The sequence below is a fragment of the Dermochelys coriacea genome, chromosome 1, assembly GCF_009764565.3.
Source record: "Dermochelys coriacea isolate rDerCor1 chromosome 1, rDerCor1.pri.v4, whole genome shotgun sequence".
Lineage (NCBI taxonomy): Eukaryota > Metazoa > Chordata > Testudines > Dermochelyidae > Dermochelys > Dermochelys coriacea.
Window position 1 is genome coordinate 50074439 of NC_050068.2, and position 12352 is coordinate 50086790.

The following is a 12352-nucleotide window of genomic DNA, read 5'->3' on the forward strand; positions in this document are numbered from 1 at the left end:
TGATATTTGAGAAAAAAAAACAAGCAAGTTGAACCATCTGCTGCCTTTTACACAAATAAATACATGTGCAGTCTTCTGTCTGGAAAGGTCTTCCTTTCAGGTGTAAGCTGTACATCAGCTAAAGGCAGTATCTTGTCTTAATAATTGTAGTGCATAGTCCAAATTATTTTAACCCAATAGAAGGCTTTACATTACCTGCCTTGTCAATACTTTAAAATGCAGCACATTTACTAAATCCTTGTCTTTAAGATGTTGCATGAACAGAAATCATTTGGGTTTTTTATAAGTAGAAAATGTTTAAATGCTAGAGATTAAAATTATGTGGGAGCACTATTGCCTTCAGTTTCTGCTGAAAACAAAGCAAAAGAGTCCTCTCTGCTCCTTTGCATCTGTAAGCAGAACCTCCCCCCAAGCTCCCCTTCCTTCATGAGTAGTGCAGTGAGAATTTCCCCTCTTATTGCAGTTTATTTTAACCACTGTGTATTGCTATGCAGCGTAGAAATTAGCAGGTACAAACTGTCCAGTGGAACAAGTGTTCAATAGTGTTTGGCATGCTGAGAAAATTTGTGTCGATGTGAACAGTACAAAGCTATTTGTTCAAAGAGAATGTTAATGACACTTACTCATTATTGTAAATTACTCTAATACACAACGCTAATTTACTGGAAAAATCCTCCTCATAGAATACGCACATGTTACTACTAAGTCAGAAATAGCAAAACAAACCCATAGTTTTTTTGAGAAGTGCACTTTAGTCTTTCATATGGCTATTTCATGACTCTAAAAGTGTCTCCAGAAAAGTGCTCCTGTTTTTTTCTTTGAAAAATATGATCACCTGAGGCATCCATTATAAATGATTGCTTAAATTCTAAGTAATTACATTTTTTCATGTTCATTTAAATCTCCTAATAAACCTAAAATTCAAATACTAATAATAATTGAAGCAACACATTAATTTGGATATAACTTGGTTATCTCTAGAGCCCAAATTGGTAGTCAACTGATTTATCATTTAGTAAATTCTGAATTATATCTTTAGAATATTTTAAATTGGTTGTTAAAGTGGAAACCTGCATGGATCGCTTTCAGTAGTATTAGTCAGGTCTGAGGATTTAACTATTGTGGATGTTGGGGCCAAAAGTAAAGGAAAGAATACTGAATATGCAGGCTGGTCTACCTATGTGAAAAAGGTGTGCCTGTTGTTTCATACGGGCCACTTTAATTATTATATAGGCTGTGGAAAATGCAGACTGTTCTCAATCATAGATTCATAGATACTAAGGTCAGAAGGGACCATTCTGATCATCTAGTCCGACCTCCTGCACAGCGCAGGCCACAGAATCTCACCCACCCACTCCTATGAAAAACCTCACCCATGTCTGAGCTATTGAAGTCCTTAAATCATGGTTCAAAGACTTCAAGGAGCAGAGAAGCCTCCCTCAAGTAAACCATGCCCCATGCTACAGAGGAAGGCGAAAAACCTCCAGGGCCTCTCCAGTCTGCCCTGGAGGAAAATTCCTTCCTGACCCCAAATATGGCAATCAGCTAAACCCTGAGCATATGGGCAAGATTCACCAGCCAGATACTACAGAAAATTCTTTCCTGGGTAACTCAGATCCCAAATCAAACCATGAAAAGTTAGATTGTCATAAAATTATTCCCTATCAACACGTAATCACTGAAAGTAAGCACATATCACATACTTTTAAAAATATCTTTCATTTAACATATAGCATTGTGCCTTAAGACTTTTTTTTTTCTTAGCAAATTATAGACTATATTTGGAGTCTTTATAAGGTAATATTTGTATTTTCAAGTATCTTTATCGTTACTGGGTATAAATAATATGTCTAATATTCTGATCTCTGAGTTGTTCCTGGATTGAATGAAGTTCTCTGCTGCTATAAAAAAGGAGAAAAATTCTGAAAAAATGAAAGTGTTCCTCATTTGACTAAGATCTCTTTCATGGATTGCCTTTTTTCAGTTATGTAGGCAGATATTTGCAGGTTGGGGTGAATGCACTTTATTTTGGCTATATTTGGAGCCAAATAGGCTCTATCCATTTTTTGTTCAGTTTTACCTACACGCCAAGTAATTTTGGGATCTGTTCAGAAAGAAAGCTCATTGGATTGGAATTTTCTACATCAGGGAGTTTCAGAAGTAATACATTGAGTTCACATATCTCCAGCTTTATCCTTTGAGTAGGCAACTTTCTTTTCCAAGAGCTGCAGACAGGTATCTGTATTATTTGAGCCAATTCTAATGCTGCTACTTGTGCACTTGTTTGGTGGAGTCAGTCTCCCCTTTGAGTGAGTTGGTCTAAAGAGGAATGCAAAGATATTTTGATTTCTGAGCCAATTCTGCTGTTCTGATGCTGCTGTTCTTGTACTTCTGTTCATTGGAGTCAATCTGCCCTTTGAATTAGTTGGCATAAGGAGGACTGCAGAGAGATTTTCGTTTCTGAAAGTATGCTGTCCAATACTGAGGGAAAATTTCAGTTAATTTCTTATATGATCTTAGTGGCCATTGTGCTTTTGCCATCTTGATTATCTTCCTGATCTGTTGCCATTGAGATGTGAGTTTTCATATCAAATTTATCTGGATTGTCTCCCTTAATGCTCAAAAAGCAGTCAGTATTGGTTGAAATAAGGTTCTGAAAAGCTGCCAGCCAGTTCAGACACACTGCTCAACTCCTCAGTAAGACTCAAATTATACATTACACATACTAACATTTGTTTTTTTTTCTTTTTAGCTGGTTGGTGGAGAGTTTGATCTAGAGATGAACTTTATAATCCAGGATGCAGAGAGCATAACGTGTATGTCGGAGCTTTTAGAACACTGTGATGTAACATGCCAAGCAGAAATCTGGAGTATGTTCACAGCCATTCTACGTAAAAGTGTCCGTAATTTACAGACCAGCACGGAAGTTGGCTTAATTGAACAGGTACTGCTGAAGATGAGTACAGTGGACGACATGATTGCAGGTATAAATTACTGATTGATATGTATAACTTAAGTGTTCCTGAACACTTAAGCATTGCAAGCCTAGTCATTATTACATTTCACAAGCAGTAAATTATTTGATTAGTATTGATACTGAGTCAACAGTACTAAATCAACTTTATCTAAATGTAATGGGCAAAGATTGTAAAATACTCTTGTTTTAGAACTAATGTTGAAATAGTTTAGTTAGTATGCACAATTTTTTTAAAAAGAAAATAGATGACTGCCTGATCTTAGTGATAAAATAAGACAACTTTCAATATATCTCATAAGAGCATCTCTGACACTTATTCTCAGTTTCTAAAACTAATATTAATTGCTATGAATTGTTACATAGTAAAAGAATTGAACCCCACTTAAATAATAAATAGTACAATATTCTTTGTGATTAAAAACCAAGAAGAACACTAGAAATGTTCAAATTTATAGCATATTGTATTTTTGGACTGTATTAAGCATTTTTATTTTAGTTTCTGTACTTCAGTTTTTGCCTGCCTTTTAAAACGTCTGTGCTCTTTATAGCCTCTCTTGAATTTTCATGTCAGATGGCTTTTCAGTTTTTAATAGTCTTTTTTTTGAGTATTCCCTATGTTTCCTTCTACTAAAACATAGCATACTTTATTTGCACATCTATGAGAACTCATGAGAATCTGGGATTACAGAAAATGTTGCCTATCTGAGGCTTCCAATTTATTCATACCTCAGTATCTGGAGATTATTCCTGTTTTCTTAGTTGAAAGTAATCTGAGATACTCTGGTTAGAAGGGTACGCTAAGCTTCCACTTTTAGAATGTGATCAGTAGGATTTACAGAACTAATTTTTCACTCATTACAGTTGTTGGGGAGATGCAGGAGAAATTCAAAAGGCCATCTTGTCTTCATCAGTTTAGGGTTAGCTTTTTCATCTTGTGTATTTTAGTACTATGTTTGAGAGTAGTGTAAAAAAGAGTAAAAATAGTGAAATTTTGAAGGGTTGAATAGTTTTTCTTTCCATAAATTCTACCTGATTTACAAATAGTTACTAAGTGAAAGGATATATAGGTGGTTATTTTATTTTTCGTGCCCAAATATGTGCTAGCTGCTTTACAGAAGAAGTAAAAATATAGTACCTGTCAAAAGGAATTTTGAGTCTAAATTTAGATGAGTCCTTAAGTGAAGAAGCTATAATCAAGACAGGAGTTGGGGAAAGGATGATGGTAACAGAGGGGTGAAAATGTATTTACTGAGACTTGTGCATCTTGGTGGGTTTAGTAAATATAAAATTGTATGTAATACTAAATCTTCATAAATGGCCCCATTTAATCTGTCCAGAGTAAGTTCCTTTGCGAGGTGTTTAGCATATTTTGGGTCCTTATAAGTACATTTTAAAATTGTAAATGATTTGTTCTTTTCAGTCTGTGTGAATTGCTGTTCATAATTCAAGACTATACATCAAATAATATTGCTACTAAGTAGCAGTAATAGGTACCCACTGCTAACATCACTGAGAAACATGGTGCATAGTCTTGTGCCCCTCAAGTAAATGCTTAAGCCGGTAGATGATCCTTGTTCTGTGTTGTGAAGAACCACATACTCAAGCAGTAGCAGATCAATATATTCATACAGCCAAATATGCACCATTACATATGCCCTGTGACCAACCTTTCAAACTGTTAAAATGGTACACAAGGAAAGGAGCAGTCAAATTCTACCTGTAAAGGGTATTATTCTGTTAAAACTAACATTATGGTTTTTAGACTGAAACATATAAGAAACCAGTGCAATAACTGTAATGTGCTCACAAAACCCTGCTTCACTAAGAAAGCAAACAAGCCAATGAGTTCTCCACTTTCCAAATAGTCTCAAGGGTAACTCTGATGAGGCATATGTAACTCTGATGATGCCAGTATCATAGGGAAAGAATAGAAGGTGCCTAAGTAACTGAAGATGGCAGAAGACAGTGTAATATTTGGGATCCGGAAGCAGTTGGGAAATCAAAGACCCATGAGGTTGCAAGTATTGATAAAAGGCTGGCATACCTCATCAGTAAAGGGAGTGGATATCTACTCCATTAATTTTTCTAAGAATGCTTTTTCCTGCCTATCAGCAGCATTTCAGAGAAGGTTTTTAAGGGAGAAATTAGGCAAGTTTGCTTTTATCTCTGCTCCTATGAAAGTGGAAGAGTGGAAACTACTCTACAGATCTGATTACAAGACAAATTGAGTATTAGAATTCTGATGGCACTGCAGCTCAGAATGTATGTCAGTCACTAGTAAAACCCCTGTGTGCTGTTCAATTCCTGTTCACAATAACTCTGCTGGACCCTTCATGAGAGAGCCATATGGGTGGATGAGACACCTATCAGACCTTTGAAAGAAAGGAACAGAGATACCAGAGTTAGTTGCTTTGCTTCTACTTCTCCAGCTTCTGCAGATGTATCACTACCACCTCATGGTCAATGGTGGCATTGGCAACTAACAAATCAAAAATGAATGAACATTGGTACCTAATAGCTGATCATCACCAGGAGGCTATTGCCTGACAATAACCAATGCCTTAAGTTAGGCTGATGCATAGGGGTCAAGGTTGACAGGATGACTCCAGATGATGCCAGAGCTGCTTTGCTACAATCATTGCTATCCACTTCCTAAAATGGTGAGGTGAAAAATGTGGTGGTATAATAATTGTCTGTTTCCTAGCATTCAGTGAGGATCTTTTGAACAAGGGCCAAACTATAACTTAGTTCTAGGATTTGGTTCCACTCTGTTCCAAAATAGTCAGTCACTGACAAGATGAGCCTAATATTTCCAAGATGGCTTGTAAAGTTCAGGTATCCTTCTTGCAACTCATTAACTGTGGCTCTGTCTCTCTCAGTACTTCCTGAAATTCTGTGATCAAAGTTAGGTCTAAATCAAGTAGAAAAGATTGTCTACATTGTCATGTTCAGACAGCAATCTATAGTAAGTCTCAGTCCACATTCTCTATATACAAAATGGATAGAAAATACTTCATATGGGGAAAAGCTGACTTTATTTGAGTGGAGCCAATTCAGATACATGAGGTTGCCATCTACTTGAAGCAATTTCATGTGCTGAGATTTTGCAGATGCTGTGGCAGAGGAAAAAATATCTTAATCTTCATGACAGCTTTTGCATAGGAACACATTTCTCTGCAATCAATTGCATTGAAAATTGGGATGACTATCATTGGTATTTGTCTCTTTCCCAGAAACTTTGTTTGTCACAGGTCATCTGGATACCCTGACAATCTAAAGATTATACTACAGGAAGTGATGTTGATCCATTTTATCAGTGGTTGAGGGCAAAAGATTACTATAATGACCAGATAAATGATTGGCAGATGGCCTTAACAGCTATAAAGTATTTTCCTTCAGAGAACTTAGAAAACTGAGTCCCTAAATTTTTGGGTAAGAACTAATTAAGCAAGTCTTCTGACCCAATAGTTTCTTTAGATAGTATATTAGTAATAACAGCAAAATCTGAATTGGTGTTTGCTAGCCTAACTTGTCATGCAAAATACAATTTACAGTTGCCTTTCCTTCATTGAGACTCATTTCACCTCCAGGAGCTTAGTTGTTATGCTGCAGGTAGTTAGGGTGCTCGAAAGTTGCTTGAACTGAATTTTGAGCACTGAAACAGTAATTATTTTAAAGCAAAGTTAAACTAAAGTTGATCCCACCAAATAATGCTATAGAGGCAACTGGGCTGTTAACAGAAATTGTTCCTGGAAATGCATCCATTTGAAAATTTTGGAAAACCTGATTGCCGTATTAAGTGAAAGTTAAACTTCACAGCTAGCTTGTAAAGCTTGGTTACTAAACTTAAGGAAGCACAAAGTAGTTCCTTCTGAAGTTGTGTTGCCAATGCTTTCCATGCAGATGAACTATGAAGGGAAATGCCATGTTTTCTCTTGTCCAGATGCTATGCTCAATGTTACTTCAGAGACAACTGAGCTATGTTAAGGTTTTAAGCTGTTCCTTACGTGACTGAATTAAGGTTCTTTCAGTTGTGTTTAAAGAGTAAATATAAAATATTAAGTACAGTTAGGGTTGCCAACTCGCCAGGATTGCCCTGGAGTCTCCAGGAATTAAAAATGAATCTTTTGTTAAATATTATGTCATGTGATGAAACCTCCAGAAATACATCCAACCAAAATTGGCAACCCTAAGCACAGTTTGACAAGTGTACATGAGGTGGCAGTTACTGCAAGTAAAACCTGTTACATTAATTGTTTTGAAATGCATTAAAATAAGGAGAAAAGGTTTTCTCTCCTCCTGCTATACTTTCATTTTTATAGTTTTATTTACAAAACGAGACTATAGATGCATGTTAAACCTGTGTGGTATTCTTATTATGACTTTGTATCACATAAAATGACAAGAACCTCAGAAAAGCCATGCTTTTTGACATTGCCATTCCTATATGGTGAGTGGATTAGTATAGTGTGTGTATATATACTAAGTATGGATTAAATCTTTTCAGACAAAACTTGTGATATGCAGTACTAGGATTTATTAATCAAAAACCAAGCGAGAAAAAAGTTAAAACTGACTTCAATTATATCAAAAGAAATTAATCTAACTCTTTGTAACGGGAGCATGTAGCAAAACTAGTAATAAAAGTGGCCCAAGAGTTTGCATTTTAAGGGTATTCTTCTTTTGTTTATTACTTACAAAGTTCTGGGCTTGAACCTTTCAGTGCTTTTTGTTCAGTGTGTATGTGATGTTGCTGTGTTTTTAAGTTTGAATAAAAACATTTCAGCCCAGTTTGAGTAAAAGGGGAGCAAATAATTTTGCTATTATAAAAAGCAGCTTTTTTGAAAAGCTCTAGCTCAGCAGCAGTTTGAACAGAAATGTGAAATTTGCCATGGAGTTTGTCCCTGGCTAGAACATGTATTTTGATGGTCCAGTGAAGATCTGTTTTAATTTAGTGATCATAAGGATTATTTAAAATATACACTGCATGTGTGTAGTAACTTGAATGATAAAGAAATTTTTAAATTTCTCTGTTCTGTTGGAGGTGTGATAACATAGTCATTGAAGATGAATGGAATTTTTGAGGGATCTTCTGCTTTCTACCAAATACTTCCATATTACACAATTCCTTTTTCTATTTATAGGAAAAAACCCTCAAAGTGTACACACAAATAAAAAAAAGAAACAAATTTAGAAGGTGGTTAGGGTTGCAAAGTGGAGTACTCAAAAGTCAGGGCTAAAATTGACTTGCAATGTCAACTCTTCCCCTTTCTTCATATTCAGCGTGTTACAGTCCTTAATTACCAGACCAAATACTGTTGTTTCCTCAGGACTTCTGCCACAGTCAGGATGCAGGGTGGATGGTATGCAATAAATGAGGCAGAACATTGATAGGAAATGGATGGGGACTCCCATTAGATGAAGAGATATCACACACATCATCACTTTCAAACTAAAATATTTCTTGGATTTTTGTTTTCCTTCAATAAGCTCTTCACAAGCAGACCCCACACACCGACTCTTGCAGGAAACATTTAAAAAAAACCCTCTTAACCAATCAAATGTTTTATCCTACAGGCAGGGAAAGGAAAGAGAGATCATTATTATTATTTTTTTTATTTAAATACTTGGGAGGTGCTGGGATCCTATGATGAAAGTTGCCATAAGCACCTAGGTGGATTTTTTTAATTTTTATCTTCACTATTCAATGGGTGAACTTGTGCTTCATGAACTATCCGCCATGCAACCTGTGCACTAAATGAGGCTTCATTCACTGCATGCTCCAACTTGCTCATTGAGAGTTATAATCTGCTCTTTCAGTGGTACAAATTCAGAGCAAATCCAGTGGATTTACTCATAGCATATAGTGTGGGAATTATAAATAGAATTCACTTCAAAATGATGCGTGGATCTACAGGACCCCTATTCCTAATTACTATTCACCAGTGTACCATTCAATCAGAACACAAGAGGAAGGAGTGATTCTGTAGAAAAAACAGTATGTGATCCTGTAATTAGGATACAGTCCTATAACTGTCTTCAGAAAACTTTCTAGGGTCTTTCCTTCAGAGTCCTGCATCATTCAGTATGCATATGTGCATCAAATAAGATAAGGTTTTAAAAAAGGTACTTGTGTGCACATGTTTCAGTGCTGTTAGAACATTGGGAAATCATTTTTTTAAAAAAAACATGCTTGTAGTACAATATGTAAACTATTCTAACTCAGACAAATCAAATAGGTATTCATTAGACCTGTGAAATCACACCTCACCATTTCCCAGACTGATTTCAAGTTTCTGTGCCTTCCTGCTGATATATAAGAGCAGTTTTAAACACAGACAAAACCACATTTTTAAAAGAGAAGGGTTTATTTCATTGCCTACGAACTACTAAATGACTAAAAAAATGTTCACTTTCGTTTTCAGAAAAAATAATTCCTGGATACAAGATCTGAAAAATTTCAGCTCAGAAAGTGAAAGTTTGGTAATTACGAGCAACTGAAAAAGGCTAGTTAGAGAAAATGTTTAGGCATCTCTTAGCTATAACTGCTCCTATATCCTTTAGTTGTAATGCAAAATGTTCTGGTAAATTGAAGGGAAATATGGTGAACTTCCTTAGCAGCTGAAAAGATATGTCCCAGACAGCTTTCTGACCCCAAACCAGCCATTCGAACAGAGTAGGAGAGAGGTGGTGTTTGTAGATGAGGAGGAAGAGGAAAAAAAAATCTGAATTTTGTTAGAACAAAGAATGTTATGGAGAAAGATGTCTGACTGGTGAATGACCCTGGGGATCTAGAAGCATGTCTAAAATATTGGCGGATAAGGGCCCTAGTTTGCCTTAATCCATTTGGTCTGAATCCTCTGTACTTTGGAAGCTGCTCCTTGAAATGGTAACAGTTTTTGTGCTTTCTCTCTGAGAGCCAAAACTTATATTATCCTTCCTCCTGCTGTGATGGCATCTGAGGACACTAATAACAATTCTTAGAAGTATTGGGCTTTGAGGGAAAGCAAAGAGAACATGAAAAGAACCAGGATTCCCCAAACGATCCAAAATCTTAAAATGAGCATAAATATTTCATTTTTTTAAAAAGTCTAAAATCTGTTTATCTTGAATGCTATTTTCTCTGAAAAGTGAATTTTTTTGTTCCTATTACCGTATACGTTTCTTGGTTTTTTAAATGCTGTAATGGACAATATGCCATCTATTAATTATTCTATAGCAGTTTTTGTCACTTGTAGTGATGGACTTTAGCAGATCCTCTTCCCCCCCCCCCCCGCCCCCATTGTTTGGCATTGCATTGTGGTCAAATCTAAAGTTTTCATACTTGGGTACCAAATTAAAGAAGAATGCAGAGAAATAAAATTGCAAGATGACGTAGCAAACAGTTCAAAGAATGGTTTCAGAGTAGGAGCCATGTTAGTCTATATTCGCAAAAAGAAAAGGAGTACTTGTGGCACCTTAGAGACTAACAAATTTATTTGAGCATAAGCTTTCGTGAGCTACAGCTCACTTCATCGGATGCATTCAGTGGAAAATACAGTGGGGAGATTTATAATATTTTCCACTGAATGCATCCGATGAAGTGAGCTGTAACTCACAAAATCTTATGCTCAAATAAATTTGTTAGTCTCTAAGGTGCCACAAATACTCCTTTAGTTCAAAGAATGTTGATGTGTACATCTTAGCTCTCGCATGCTGAAACATGCTACTAAAAGATTGAGGAAACATCCTAAAATGTGCAATACAATGGTGATAAATATTCAGCAATAGGTTCCTAGCCCATTGTGATAAAACTGCAAAATAAAAGATTGTTTCTGTGTACTTATTTACTGTTTTGTTAAAAACTGGAAATTCTAAAAATGGGCATGTAATCATATGTATATTTTAAACCTAAATGATTTTATGGGAAAGGTGGATATTCTTGAATTCATATTTTGTTATACAATCTTTAAGGCCACAGTTTGATTTTAATATTTGAAAATAAAGTTTACTTTTAATGAAATTGCCATTTTCAGCTTGTACTTGCAAATAATTTCTTTGACAAACAGTGTAATTCAGAGTTCAGAATAACTTTATTTTCCTTTGAAGATCTTCTAGTTGATATGTTGGGGGTTCTTGCCAGCTACAGCATCACTGTCAAGGAATTGAAGCTTTTGTTCAGCATGCTTCGAGGCGAAAATGGAATCTGGGTAAGCTGTGGCTAGATAAAGTATTAAGTGTCAGTGCATTAGTGCCTGAGGATAATGTAAATTGTCTCTAGAGGCATATGAAATTGAATTTTTTATGTTAATTGAATTACTGTTTTAAAAGTTTTTAAAAACAGTTTTAGAATTAATTTACTGGTTTGTTTGAAAACTATCCAGTGGCTAATAAAGCTATAGAATATCATTAACTCTTTGCATTGACATTTATACAATTCTGTTTTAACAGCCAAGACATGCAGTTAAACTATTGTCAGTCCTTAATCAGATGCCACAGAGACATGGTCCTGATACCTTTTTCAACTTTCCGGGATGTAGTGCTGCCGTAAGTTTTTAATCAAAATGCTTCTATTTCTGGGAACAATAAAATAACTTTCTTGCATGCATTACTTTATCAGCATATCCTTCTTAATAAAGAAATGGGGAAAACATTACCCAGTATAATTTTTCCAGAATAGACTAGGTCTTGGATGTTCAGGGAAGCTTGGCATAATACTGAGGTGATACCATACTCCAAGGTACTTAATGTCAAAAGTAAAAGGAGTTTTTTTGCATGAGATGGATTAGGAGAGGAGAAGTATTGTGGGGCAACATATTTTTTAAATAGAAAGTTTACAGTCATAGTAAATGATTAAAACAAGAGGCTCATACTATGTAATAAATTAGAAGTGTGTGTGGTGCGTGCGTGTACACATGCTTACACATTTATGATGGTGATTGCCCAGATCTAAATTTTATCATGTGCCTTTAACTGCCTCACCTGAATAGTGTCCACTGAGACTACTGCTAATGTTTTTAAAAGCAGCTTGCCAGATAAATGCCCATTCCCCCGCCCCCCCTCACCCCCCAGTTGTGTACTATCCCTTTCCTATACTCTCCAAAATGCATCTGCCTGAGTCCCAGGACAAGCAATTTTCAGTTCTGGACAGGGTCAAGGTGGAATATCTCATGCACTATCATAGCTTAAATTGGAATCTGTATGTTGGTGGAAAGAGAGGATTTGCAGTAACCAGCTGGATTAGGCACTAGCTTCTGACCTCCAAATGTGGTACTTTTATTCAAGAAAAGCAGTTTCAGATTATGTATACAGGTATGGCTCTCTGAGATCTGTAAATTGGACTCATAGTAACTAAGGTATATACCTTTATAGATCAAATAATAGGAAAAAAAATAC

General features: G+C 35.8%; 1 protein-coding gene across 2 annotated transcripts in view; it reads left to right on the forward strand.

Annotated features, from left to right (window-relative positions):
* NBEA (neurobeachin) overlaps positions 1-12352 on the forward strand; it is an 835554-nt gene that overhangs the window by 156653 nt on the left and 666549 nt on the right. For both annotated transcript variants that reach the window (XM_038414552.2, XM_038414563.2), the window contains exons 2-4: positions 2753-2984; positions 11066-11166; positions 11408-11503. In XM_038414552.2, the coding sequence (XP_038270480.1) occupies positions 2753-2984; positions 11066-11166; positions 11408-11503 (429 nt within the window). The remainder of the gene's footprint in view (positions 1-2752; positions 2985-11065; positions 11167-11407; positions 11504-12352) is intronic.